The sequence below is a fragment of the Myxocyprinus asiaticus genome, chromosome 19 (genome assembly GCF_019703515.2).
Source record: "Myxocyprinus asiaticus isolate MX2 ecotype Aquarium Trade chromosome 19, UBuf_Myxa_2, whole genome shotgun sequence".
Taxonomy (NCBI): domain Eukaryota; kingdom Metazoa; phylum Chordata; class Actinopteri; order Cypriniformes; family Catostomidae; genus Myxocyprinus; species Myxocyprinus asiaticus.
Genome location: NC_059362.1, coordinates 6,817,004 through 6,831,710, shown reverse-complemented (window position 1 = coordinate 6,831,710; position 14,707 = coordinate 6,817,004). Strand labels below are relative to the sequence as shown.

General features: G+C 38.0%; 1 protein-coding gene across 4 annotated transcripts in view; it reads right to left on the bottom strand.

The window, feature by feature from the left end:
• Window positions 1–14,707, bottom strand: part of LOC127409901 (palmitoyltransferase ZDHHC14-like) — a 57,280-nt gene that overhangs the window by 35,598 nt on the left and 6,975 nt on the right. For all 4 annotated transcript variants that reach the window (XM_051644863.1, XM_051644865.1, XM_051644864.1 and 1 more), the window contains exons 3-6: window positions 8,119–8,277; window positions 7,874–8,011; window positions 3,018–3,066; window positions 1,901–2,003 (exon numbers count right to left, since the gene is read on the bottom strand). In XM_051644863.1, the coding sequence (XP_051500823.1) occupies window positions 1,901–2,003; window positions 3,018–3,066; window positions 7,874–8,011; window positions 8,119–8,277 (449 nt within the window). The remainder of the gene's footprint in view (window positions 1–1,900; window positions 2,004–3,017; window positions 3,067–7,873; window positions 8,012–8,118; window positions 8,278–14,707) is intronic.

Sequence of the window (14,707 nt, the reverse complement as noted above, 5' to 3'; positions counted from 1 at the left end):
AGATGCCGCGGTGGATGGCGTGAAGCCTCCACACGTGCTATGTCTCCGTGGCAACGCGCACAACAAGCCACGTGATAAGATGCGTGGGTTGATGGTCTCAGACGCGGAGGCAACTGGGATTTGTCCTCCGCCACCCGGATTGAGGCGAATCACTACGCGACCACGAGGACTTAAAAGCGCACTGGGAATTGGGCATTCCAAATTGGGTGAAATAAAAAAAACAGCAGGGCAGCATCTAAATGACAGACAGCTTCCCCTCTTCAGAGTTGTAACTTGACACAGCATATTTTAAAAGTGGCCCGAATATTGTAGAAAAATATTTCCACTTAGGATGAATCTCCCTTGAGCGGCCCAATCTCTCTTCTCTTCAACTGTGTGACTGACTTATAACCAGTGGGCAGGGCCAAGGGGGCAATGATGGAAAAATAGTTATTACATAAGCAAATGTATTTGGTCCTTGTGATGTCACAAGTTATATGAATTCCAAACGAGCCATTTATGGTTTAAATAAATGCTCTTTTTCTATTAAGGAGAAAGTTTTCAGTTTTGAAACCTACAGTATGTTTTTATAGTACAATGACCTCTTATATGTCAAAAGATCAAGGAAAATTTGATTCCTCGTGTCATGACCCCTTTAAGAAAGGCGATTTCAACGATAGGAAATGTTAAAATAAAAGTTATTGTTGTTTCATAATACGTTATCCACACATTATAATATGTTTAATCATTTATTCATTGGGCATGTTGGGGCCTCAGACGGCTGCCTACATCACATGTTGGACTTGCCGGCCCTGATCATAATTATCATGATTTCTTTATACTTGCATAGCAGCGGGCCGGCCCACAGCCAGAAACACGGGGAAAGCTGCTGGTGCTCTCCATGGCCAGTCCGCCCCTGCTCGAGCACATATGTATACATTACTCTTTGTTTTCAGGGTTGTATATAAATATTTGGTACTTACTGCATCTGGATGGACCAAATCAATTCAATTTCCAATATCTCACCAAAACAGGAATGTTGACCAGACACACAGCTGCAATCATGTATCACGAGCGCTCTTCTTGCATGCGTGCACTTACATGAGAGCTGGGAAGCAGCTGCCAACAAGACTGTGGGTGTATACTGAACTGAGTCTGTATTGGGTGTTATCGATACTGTAGATAGACAGGTACAGTATCATTGATTTATATGTATCGCTTAATATTAAAATATATTATATATTATAAATATATTATCAACTTGATACAGAAGCACTGGTACTTCTAACATCCCTACAAGATGATAAAAACATTCTGGGCTTCACGGAAAACATTCGTGGCTTAAGCCCCTGTAGCCCAGCCCAAGCACGGCCCATGATTACAACAAAAGATCTTAAGAAATTAGGGTTTGATATCATATATTTATACTTGCACTCGTCCTCTAAAGACTTCAGATGACATTTCTGGTAAGGGAACAACAATGCTCCCTGGTTTGTATGGTGCATTCTGGGATAGTCCTGGTAATGGCCGACTCCCTGACTTCTGAAATCGGTAGCTGATTGAGATGCACCCCATGTCTTATGTTGCATTTCCTAATAAAGTTACCTTCAAAGTTAAGTTAAAAATTAGTTTAGTATGTACGAGTCAGTTTTATTGACATTCCAAAAATCTTCTTAACTTGCACTTGGTGTTTGGCGAGTGTTAATTCTGGACCCTGTCTGTATGACAGATTTAGTCTGCTGTCAGAAAGGACCGTTACGATCAATGTAACATGAATTAGGGAAAATAACCTTAATACAAAGTTGATCAAAAAACAACCTTAATACAAAAAAAAGATTTTCTGTGAGTCTTGTTACAAAATGGACTATGAAAACTATTAAATAAAGCATAGAGATGGAGAGAGCTAGAGACAGAGACTCACATCTTCGTTGGTGGTCTGATTGGAGCTGATAAGGTAGGTATGGAAACCTGACAGACCAACGATGGACCAGACCGAAAAAAAGCACACCACCACTTCCAGAACAGTGTAACCGTCAAGGAAAAGACAAGTCTAGATTTGTATTAACACACATGATTCAGTAAATTATCTCACATGTTCAAAACACTTCCAGTCAAACCTTTGGACACCCCCACTCATTCTCACTGTTTTTTCACATTTTAGAATAAGAATGAAGTCATCCAAACTATGAAATTACACAAATTGTTGTATGGGAATTCTATAGTGACCGATTTTTATTTTTAATTTTTATCTTCTTTAAAGTAATCACACTTTGTCTAGATTCCAGCTCTGTACATTCTGATCATTCTCTCAACCAGCTTCATGAGGTGCATCCAGAGATGCTTTTTCAACAGTATTGAAGGAGTTCACAACATGTATCTTGGACACTTGTTGGCTGCTTTTCCTTTGGTCCAACTCACACATTAAAAAAATAGATTTTATAAAGAAATTCCTACGTATTGAAAATGTGTCTACGAAACCACTTCCAAACATTTGAGCATAAGCCTTTAGATAAAAAGGAAACATAAATTCATGAGAAACAAAGTGTCAAAACTTTTGACTGGTAATGTACAAGACCTCATCAGGGTCTTACATAGAGAACTCACAGATTCCCAGACATGTACCCTGTAAAGCTGATTTTTGTTGGAACTAGCACATAGCTTATGTGATTGAGTCTATCATGAAGCAATAAATTATGCTTGACAAGCTAATAATCGACCGTGAGCAGCAAGCCGGTTTCTGCTAATGAACACGACAGTGAGACAAATACAAATAAATTTTTTTTTTCAGATTTTCACAGACTTGAGTGAAGATCTCTTCAAATGTCTTACTGTTTTTCATCTAAAGCCAATCTCAGATCTGTCAAGACTTCCCACAGACCATATTTAATAACATATTTATTTCCACTGAAAAGATAAAGGTACAGACACAGAGTGGGTGTTCTGCATTTCTGCAATTGTGTTCTAGAGGTGTGAAAACCAGAAATAGATGCATAATGCACTTTCCACCCACACACAGACACACTTCAGTGAAAGGATATCTGGCAGGGCTATCTTTGAGAGCACTGAGAAAGCCAGTCCTGTTGGATCCTGCAGAAAAAGCACAGGTTACATAACATGAAACACAACTCTCAAATGTAAAGGCAGGCAGCATATTGAGGCAAATGTCACTGGAATAAGAAATTAAACAACTGCTGTTTTAAAGATGTCTACAGATGATAAAAAAAATAGCTAATCAGCGCAATATAGCGCATTAGCGACTACTGCTAATCAGCGTAATACGCCCCATTAGCAACTAATGTTAATCAGCATAATATGCCGCATTAGTTACAACTGCTAAATAGCGTAATACGGTGAAATAGTAACTATTGCTTAGTAGTGTTTTACATTGCATTAGCAACTATTGCTAATCTGCATAATAATCTGCATTAGCAACTATTGCTAATCATCATAATATGCCACATTACTATCTATTGCTAAAAAGCGTAATATGCCGCATGAGAAACTATTGCTAATCAGCATAAAATGGCACATTAGTAACTACTACTTAACAGCGTAATACGTAGCATTAGCAACTATTGCTATATAGCGTAATATGCTGCATTGTGGATCACAATGAATGATGGCAAAAGCTTTTTTTTTTTTTTTCTGTTGTATTGGTAAATTAGCTATAAGTGAAAATATCCGCATTACTTTTTTCACAACCGTTATGATTGATTAATGCATGGTATAGAGCAAATTATTAATTACTGTAATTTGAATAAAACAAACTGTGAAGGGTGAGTTATAAGCCTAACATTATTTGACAATAAGATCTGTCATAAATAAACACATTAATTTATTCAAACAAAACACTGAAACTGAAATAATTTTGCTATTAATTTACTATTATAATTTGGAAAAAATCATTGCTTTTCATCATCTTTCATGTCAACATGCCCCTTCCAGCACTTTGAGAACAATGTTCCCCAAAGACAAATTGGAAGGATTTGTTTTTGTCCTAACCAGGTATCATCTAATTCTGAGTTTCCTACGGGTAAATACGACTTCGCTTGGTCATTCATGTGCTCAGAACTCATAATTACCATATTTCTGACTCCAAGTCTAATACTTTGTTGGTGTCAAAATGATTGTATTTATGATTTTCTCTGGATTTTCTTTAAGCCCCAACATGTAAATAAAAGAATTTTGGCAGAAGCAAATTTGAATTAGCCATGATAAGTTGATGGTACAATTTACTTAGTACTCATTTTACGTACTGTTGATGAAGAATAGCGATAAAGCTTGCCAGAATATACTCATTTAGCCATTTATGAGGTGACAGGCTTCAACAAAACTACATTTTCCTGTGGTAGCAAAAGAATGCTGAAATACCTACATAAAATGTCAAATACATAACTAATATGCTAAAATGTTGCTGCATTAGTGCCAAAGTCCTTCCTGTGTTTGCCATGAAGTAAAAAAGAGAGAAAGGACATAAAATTGAAATCACTTGAACTCACATCACGTCATAATTGCAATGTCAAAGGCTTTCCAATCAAACTACAGAATTTTGCCGCAAATTCATCTGTTACTTGGTAGAAGCTAGCCAAATCACCAAATTAGATGCCAACATGGAGACTTTGGAAAATGCTAATAAAAAAAGGAATGATTTGCCAATTCTATTCACCCTGTGCTATTTTGAAAGCACCACAACAACACATTATTTGATGTTTTACCTTGTGAATTTATTGTTTTATTGAAAATATAAACTCATTTTAAATCAAATGATTGCAACACGCTCCAAAAAAGTTGGGACAGTCTAGTGTTTACCACTGTGTAACATTACCATTTCTTCGAATTACACTTAAGTGTTTGGGCACTGAAGACAAAAGTTTGTTAAGTTTAGCAAGCAGAATTTTCCCCCATTTATCCATTATGCAGATCTTTAGGTGCGCAATTGTCATGGCCTTCGTTGCCGTATTTTGCACTTCATAATGCACAGTTGTCATAATGCACATTCTCATTTGGAGACAGGTCAGGACTGCAGGCAGGCCAATCTAGCACCCGCACTCTCTGCTTTCGCAGCCATGACCTTGTATTTCAGGCAGTATTAGCTTTGGTGTTGTCCTGCTGGAAAAAACAGGGAGGTCCCTAGAAAAGACGGCGTCTGTATGGCAGAATTTGTACTTATTTTTCGGCATTACTGTTGCCCTCATAGATGTGCAAATTACCCATGCCATGGGCACTGACACACCCCCATACCATGACAGACACTGGGTTTTGGACCTGATAACAGCTTGGATGGTCCTCTTCCTCTTTGGCCCAGAGAACACGACAGCTTTTTTCCCCCTAAATCTATTTGAAATGTGAAAAAAAAAAAAAAAATTCTACTGTTCTACTTTTCGTCTCAGATTAGACTGAGCCCAGAGAAGTTGGCGGTGCTTCTGGACAGTGTTGATGTATAGCTTCTGCTTTGCATAGTAAAGGCTTAAAGGGATAGTTCACCCAAAAATGAAAATTCAGTCATTGTTTACTCACCCCTGTTGTTATTATCCTGTATGACTATGGAGAAATTGTGAAAACAATTTGTGCTCAGTGATGTCATACAATGGCAGTTCATGGTGACTACTTCAGGCTTCAAAAGAATGCAAGAGTATAATTCAGAAGTCTAATCAATTATTCCACGAGACTCATGATTGTTATGACAGCATATGATAAGGTTTAGTGAAGAAGAAAAAAAAACGAAATCTATTATTTAGTGAAAATGTTCACTGACCATTGATCTCCTGTGCAGTTTCATGACAGGGCATGAGAGCAACAGTTCACGCAGCCCCCTCACAACATAGGGGCGTTCAAGCGAAAACTTGTTTGTTTATCTAAAAACAGGTCCGCCACAGCGATAGTGACAACAGAACCAACACAGCTTCACAAAAAACAGAGAACAGAATCTACTAAACATGTCTGAAGAGTTTGTAGTCGAAGAATTAATGCATTTTTTTGCCCAGCCTTATTGTTTGAAAGTTTTTGGACCGGTGCCAGTTCACCGCACGATGCCGAAAATAGAAAACAAGCGATCAATAGAATGTACCATCGCTTGTCACTGCTGGTTAGGACAAAAACTCTGATTACCATAGAAAATATACCTTTTATCGCGTGTCATTTGCCGTCAGGTAAGGACGCGGTGGAACTGTGGCTGCATGTAGCCTCCTCTATGTTTCTGTTTGATTTCCGAGTACGCTCAAAAAAATAAGGCTGGGCATAGAAATGCATAAATTCTTTGCTATCACTGTGGAACAGTGCATCTGTGGATGCAACGGTGAATGGTGTTGTCTGACAAAGGTTTGCCAAAGTATTCTTGAGCCCACATCCATTACTGACGCATGATGGTTTTTAATCAGTAATGTCTGAGGGATCAGAGATCACGCATTCAGAAGTGGTTTTTGGCCTTGCCCTTTAGACACCGAGTTTTGACCGGATTCCTTGAATCTTTTATTTTGCACTGTATTGTGCACTGTAAAGGGTGAAATGCCCCAAATCCTTCCAATCTGTCTTTGGGGAACATCGTTCTCAAAGTGCTGGATTAATTGCTGATGCATCTGTTGGCAAATTGGCAAGCCTCGACTCATTCTTGCTCTTGAAGGACTAGTCTTTTTTTGGAGGCTCCTTATCTACTATAACACGATTGTGTCACCTGTTTAACATCAACTGTTTCACATTCCCTTTTTATTTCAACTTGTCAGACTGTTATTTGTCCTAAATTTTCCCTGTCTCAAATTTTTTGGAGTTGCAGTTTTTGTGCTGCAGGCATCAATTTCAGAAAAAACTTACATCTTCAAAAACCAATGCAGCTGATTAGGTAAAACATGAAGTGCCATGCCTTCATACTGTTTGTTTGAATACAAGTCGAAATACATTTACAAATCAGTCCTTTTTGTTTTTATTGTCATTTTGCATAATGTCCCAACTTTTTGAAATTGGTGTTGTAAGAGAAAATATACCAAAGACTACATGAAGGACCATAAAAAGATATTTAGAAACCAATAATACACCAAATAATACTTTTGTTAGATAAAACATTTTAGCACTGTGCTAGGTCGTAACATAAAATCTGAGCAAAACCAGTTGAGAACCACTGATGTAAAACATCCACCCTGAGGAGGCAGAGTCAAGAACAATCCCTAATACACTGTCCAGACACATTGAGTGCTATCACCTCTATGCATTGCTTTAGAGTCAACTGCTGTGTTTCACACTAATGGTTTCCAGAGGGCATCTGAGGAGAGATTTTTGGGTAAATAAAGCCGCGCTGACTCTGCCCTGTCCAATAAACATCTTCCAGGATCCATTTGTCACTACAGCAACCTCAGATTAATTGGTCCTTAGCGGTAAACAATGCGGAGTTCAGACTTACAGCCAATCCATCACTTCCCCCTAGGGAAACTGCTTTGTCAGCGCGCTCACAGCTTCCTCCTGCTAATCTAGAGTTGAGAGGAGCCGACCGATGGTGGAACCCCGTAACACACATTACAGAGGTAATGCACCAGTATTGGGTCTTAAAGTAGAACTTTGGTGAACCAAAACACTGACCAAAGCAATGTTTTTGAACATGCCATTGAAAGAAAATCAAGTTGTATATGATGTTGAAAGGTGAAGTGTGTAATCTTTGGATGATAAAATACTATTCTCTTCCAATTTAATAAATGGCCAGCTTAATTAACTAGCAGACGAAGCTGGTCAACAACCAATAACGACCAACAGTACAGCGACTAACAACCTCAAGTGTTAAACTCGCTGGCAGTGTGAACGGGGTTTCAGTGGCAAAGTATTTTTGCTGAAAAGAGAGCTTAAAATTTGCCAATTATTTTGAGACTGAAGGGTGATGTTATATAAGGATGTAGGCAGTCAGCACTCTTACTCAGTATTACGTGTGTGATGACGAAGGCAAAGATGAAGAGTGTGAGGAAGGAGAGTGAGAGGATGAACAGGTAGAAGAAGCGATAGTTCCTCCTCCCTACGCAGTTCCCCACCCACGGGCAGTGATGATCAAATCTCTCTGAGGAGAAATCCAAATCCAGCATAACCAGACATTAGAACATCTTTCCATGATGCTGACTAAAATATATTCACACACAAACATGCATACAGTACACACATGCTTACCCACACAATTGTCACACAGGCTGCAGTGTGATGCCCGCGGTGGTCTAAAAATTTTGCAGGTGAAGCAGTATTTCAGCTTGACCGTCTGACCATTAATGACCACTTCTCTGGTTCTGGGTGGCGGTCTATACCCTGGACCACTCGGACCATTGGCTGCATCTGTGAAACATACCAGAACAGACCCGAGACCAATTCAGTGAGTAATTCACCTCGGAAGTCTTGTCAGTATAATTAATGTTCTTGGCCTGTTTTCCTTAAAGAGAAAGACTGTAAATTTGTAAATGTATATCTGCTAAAAGTTTATTTTGTTAACTTTTGCAAGTACACTAGTATATAAATGGCATCTAAGCTAACAGACATGTACTACTAGCCACAAAAAACTCATTTTGATTAAAATTTTTTAAGCTCTGTCAATAACATCTGTGTTGTGCTGTCAGTTACCACAGACAATTATTTTGAATCACCCCTCGGTTTGTAAAGACTAGAAACATGTTTACAGTAAATCAATTACTGTACAATGGGTACAAGTTTATGGGCAAGGCATTCCTGAAGGTTTAAAAGCATAAATTTAAAGCTTGTATTGTTGTTCAAGTGGTTATATTAATTTCTCTGTACAATATGTGTTATTTCAGCTGTAATGTTGTCTAAATCACCCTTTTATTGGTGAGACTTTTCTGGGTGGAGGAACTGGGGTGCGTTTCCCGTACAACAACGTAACTCACTGGGTAACCACCATAGTATGATGCATTGTTGTAGAAATTAACTATCTAGTCACGACTGTTTCCCAAAACTGTAGTAACTATATCGCACATTCATCGTTTGAACCACATTGGTTGAGCTGTTGTTAATTACATTATTCAGGGGGTGGAGTAATAACTTGTGCAAATATTAAATTATAATAGCTCATTTACACGTACACCAGAAAGCCATTTATTGCAAGAAAGCTGCTGAAGACACGAAAGCGGCATGCAATTTTTAATGCGACAGATGCATTGCACTGCAACAGATGGGTTGACAGAAACTGTGTGCGATAAAGAGCTTTCTCTTAACAGCCTTTAATCCCTTAAAAGGCTGCACTCACGTTTATGTGACATTTCAGAACGCCGCTTTCTGCAAAACCCTGGAATATTTATTTTTTTTCAGTTCACATTTTTTATTGATTCATAGATATATAACAAAGAAAAACACAACATATATACACTGAATCAACATTTAACATTTAACCCCCACTATTACCCCTCTCCCTCTCCAATCACCAACCCCACCCTGACCCCCAGCGAACACCCCTGTGGTCACATATAAGAATACACACACACACACACAAAAAAAACAGCCCCTCCCTGAGAGTCCCCCAAAAACGCTAAATAATTGCCCTATTTCCTATCAAACAAATCCCAAAACACCAGCCTTCTACTTGACACCTCCTCGAAAGCTGCCACACTCCGCATCTCCGCACACCACTCTGGAAATGAGGGCGCTCCATCCGACTTCCATTCCCTTAAAAAACCTGCCTACCAATCATAACACTGGTCAGAATCAAATTTTTTGTGTTTATCCCCCATATTGATGACCGCCCCATCACCCAAAATACAGAGTCTGGGGGAAAATTTAATCTGAGTGCCCAATACATCACATATTAAACTCTGAACCTTCAACCAAAATTCTTGGATCTTAACATACCACCAAAAAACAGGGGTTGTGTCTCCATCTTCTGATTGGCATCGCCAGCAAGTGGGTGTGTCTTTAAGACCAAGCCTATACAATCTAGAGGGGGTCCATTAGAATCTATGTAAAATCTTGAATTGCATAAGGCACACCCTTGCATCTCTAGATGCAATCTTGATGTTTTTAGAATCCTAGCCCACACTCCCTCCTCCAATACCAAGTTTAAATCTTTCTCCCATAATCTCTTGATAGAAGTTAAAGCTCCATCCCCCAGACTTTGAATTACCAGAGAGTAATACACTGATGCCTCATGACCTTTTCCAAAAGCAGTTATCACCTCTCCCAGAGTATCTGCCACTTTAGGGGGTGTGTGCTACACAGAACAGAGCAGGTGGCGCAGCTGTAAATACCAATAGAACTGAGATCTGGGAATCCCAAAATGTTGAACCAAATTTTCAAAGGATCTCAACACTCCATTCTCATATATGTTACCGAGTGTAGTAATCCGCCTCACGATCCTCTTTGACCAACAGAAAATGGACTTATTAATACATAATTTAGGGTTCAGACATATGCTCAAGGCAACATTTAAAAAATGTCAGAATTAAACACTCTGGACACTTTTGTCCATACCGAGTGCAAATGCGAGATAACGGGGTGTAACTTAACTTCTCCGATTAGTGTGATAGAAAGGCTTTGCAATGGCGAAATAGGGGCAACAACTTCCTGTTCAATACAAAACCAGGGAGGGGCTCTCTAGCCCACCTTTGTCAATAGGCCTATGTAATTTATTAAAATGTAATCTAGGACGCTTACCATTCTAAATGAAGGACTTCGCTATGCTATCAAATTGCTTGAAATAAGAGAGGGGGACATCTACAGGGAGAGACTGTAGCAGGTAGTTACATTTTGGAATACAATTCATTTTAATAACATTAACCTTCCCAATCATAGATAAATGTAATGAAGCCCACCTACCCACATCGCTCGAAAACCTTTTTATTAAGGGGTCAAAATAAACTCTAACTAAATCAGACAAATGTGCTGGGAATAAAATGCCCAAATGCTTAATGCCCTGTTTGGGCTACTGGAAGGTGCCCGGCTGAAAAGCCATTACTGGGAAGTACGCTGTCAGAGCCAAAGCTTCGGATTTAGACCAATTGACTCTGTATCCTGAGAATTTAGAAAAGGAATTAATAATTCTGTGGAGGCAAGGCATAGATCTAATGGGGTCGGAGACGAATAATAAAATATTATCAGCGTAAAGCAAAAGCTTATGCGCCATACCTCCCGCCACCACCCCTTGAAAATCATCTTCCCTACTTATCGCGGCTGCTAATGGATCCAGGGCAAGACAGAACAATAATGGGGAAAGAGGGCAACCTTGCCGAGTGCCCCTATCCAGAGTAAAATAATCTGAAATTAATCCATGTTTGTACCGCCACTAACGGGTGTCTATAAAGTAACTTAATCCATCCAATAAACGTATTCCCGAACCTGTGTATTTCCAAAATCTTAAAAAGATAATCCCATTCTACCATATCAAATGCCTTTTTGACATCAAGTGAGATGGCAGCGACCAGAGTCTGATCATTCGCCACTGACCACATGATATTGATGAAACGCCTAATGTTATTAGAAGAGCTGCGGCCCCGAATAAACACCAACTGATCTATATGTATAACTTTACTTAATCGGTTAGCCAGAATTTTTTACATTATTTTTACTTCTTGCTGGATCAGGGAAATTGGATGGTAGCTCTTATACTCGCTTGGATCTTTGTCCTTTTTAAAAATCAGACTGATCCGGGCTTGTGTCATGATTGGCGGAACTTTCCATTCTTTAATGATTCCGTATAAACTTCTAACAAAAGTGGAGCCAGTTCTGTAGCATAAGATCTAAAAAATTCAGCGGCAAAGCCATCTGGCCCCGGAGCCTTGCCTGTAGGTAAGGCCTTAATTACCTCCAAGGTTATCTCATAATCAAGAGATTTTTTTTGCTCAGTTGTCAGTTTAGGAAGTTCTAATGATTCCACAAAGTTTCTAATATCTTCATCAGTAGACGAAGACGTGGAACTATAAAGATCAAGATAGAATTCTTTAAAAGCATTATTAATATCAATGGCCGAGGTAAATATTTCACCACCAGCAGATTTCACTGAGGGAATGGTAGAAAAAGACTCTCTCTGCTTTATATATCTAGCCAAAAGCTTCCCTGCTTTGTCCCCCAACTCAAAGTATGACTGTCTTGCCCTGAATAGCCAAAACTCCACCTTCCGTGACAAAATAGTATTATATCTGTATTTCAATCGGGTCAATTCTCTGAGGCCATCAGACGACATTCGGCACTTCAGCTCTGCCTCGGCACTTTTAATATTCCCTTCCAACTCCACCAGTTCTCGTGCTTTGGATGAATGAGGCATACTGTATGGACCAACCTGATACATTTTTTTAATCAATGTAAACATGGTCAAAGTGTTGATAGAATGAAAGATATAACAAGGAACTATGCTTCTAACCACAGGTAAAGAGCTTTAGTTCCAACCACACAACTTAACGATGCTGTTTGCGAATGTTTGTTGGAACTATGGTTTCGGGAAACACCAAATCATTGAAATATGTTGGTAACGATGGAACTTGCAACCATAATTGGCTAATGATGCTTTTGGGAAACGCACCATTGGTTGGGTCATCTTCTAAAGAATTAGTGTTGCTACAATCAATAGAAAATGTACACTTCTCTTTTTCTCACTTTTGTTTGATGAGTCAAATTTATTTTCTGTGGTAATCGACTGTATGACTGTATGAAGCTTAGGTTGTATTGAATGGGAAAATTCCTTTAATACCTCTTACTTGACTCTCAACACACTATGCAGTGTCTTCTAAGTAGCATACAGCACCCCTGAGGCTCACAGCAGTGTTTACTTACTACTATATTATTCAATTGAACAGCAAGGGCACATTACTACAAATACAGAGCTGAAACCCCTAAACTAAAGTGCACTTCACTGGCTCAGCCCCTATGATTTCAATTTCCAATAGCTGGGGTCCACTGTCCTGATAAAAAAACAAATTCTCTCTCAATAAGTATACCAGGGTTCTGAGCTGAGACTGAATTGAGAATGCCTTTTAAAGTCAAAATTGAATTCCTAAATTTTAAGAACCTGAAGTGAGGTAGCCAATAGGATGCAGAATTGTAATTTGAATTTAAGGAATTAATTGATTTTAGTGTAATAAAATCACTCACTAACCATATCTGTGTAAAGTTGTAACGCTGGTAAGCCCTGTAAGCGATTTAATTATGCTAGAATCATGTAGAACAGAGATTTTATCACACTAAAATCATGTTAACACTTTTAAAGGGATAGTTCACCCAAAAATGAAAATTCTCTCATCATTTCCTCACCCTCATGCCAACCCAGACGTGTATAACTTTCTTCTGCTGAACACAAACAAAGATTTTTAGAAGAATATTTCAGCTCTGTATGTCCATACAATGCAAGTGAATGGGTACCAACATTTTGAAGCTCCAAAAGGACATAAAGGTACCATAAAAGTAATCCCTACGACTCCAATGATTTAATCCATGTCTTCAGAAGTAATATGATAAGAGCTGGTAAGAAACAGATCAATATTTATATCAAAATTTAATACGTATTTTTTACTATCAATCTCCAATTTCACTTTCACATTCTTCTTCTTTTGTTTTTGGCGACAGTTGGGATTTTAGTTGTTTACAGTGTGTATTTTAATGTTTATGGACTGGCCCTGTTCACTTCCACTGTAAGTGTCTTACTTCAACTGCTTTTTATATATATATAAATGAGGGACAAGTTGAAATTATTCCACAAATGCTGTCGACTGAGCTTAATTTGCATTGAACCCTGAATATTTGGGGGATTAAAATGAATAATCCATAAAAAAGTTCATAAACAGAACATATGGGGTATTTCCATAAATATTACATAATATCACATAATACATAATCAAATTTTTGCCACCTATGGAAATTTGTATTTACATTTTATATATTTAATAAATCGTTCATTTTATGGACCAAGGTAGAAGAACACTTAATTTCCCTGAATGCTTTTTACTCAATATATTATATATCCAATAGATCTGAATGTCAATTATTATTTTTGTAAAGTTACTTTGTTGTTTTATTATCATGTTGTTTTCTTGGGATGTATAAACAATTAAAATCTGTATTGATGGCTGTGGTCTTCATTTTAGTTCAGAAAAAATATCTCTTATCAGCTGAAATAACATTTCCATCATAACAGAATAAATAGTCAAATTTCATTAATTTACTCTGTTGTGTAACCGTGTTGAATTTCTTTAAATTGTGATTTATTAAATTCACTGTAAAAAGTGTTAACCTGCAATTGTTACCTTAAGGAGCTACTGCTATTTTATCAAACCCTTAAAATTTTGTTTTGATGGTGTAATCTAATGTATACAGGTTGATTCAGTGATGTTAAATAATATTTTTGACTTGAATTAAATCAGTTAATTTAGATGTTACCACATGAAGCACAAATTTAAGGTTAGCATTTTTTTAGTATACAACATCCTGTCGATCATGGCCAAATTCCAACTCATGAATTGAAAGGGAGCCAGTCCTTAAATTTGGAATTGAGCCCTAGCCTGAGGTTTACACAGATTAAATCAATTTGTGGTTGTTGCTGGCTCCTAACACCCTAACAAAAACTACCTCAAGACTGATTATAATATCAGACTGAATAACACGAACAAATACTTTAAGAGACCTCGAATCTTTCCTAAATATGAATATTTCAACAGATTTTTATTACCCTGGGATGACAGCAGACCTGAGAGGTAACATGAATTATTCAAATCACACAAAAAGAGAGAATAACATCAAATGCTCTCTGTCTCTTTTCACTCTGAGAATTCTCTAT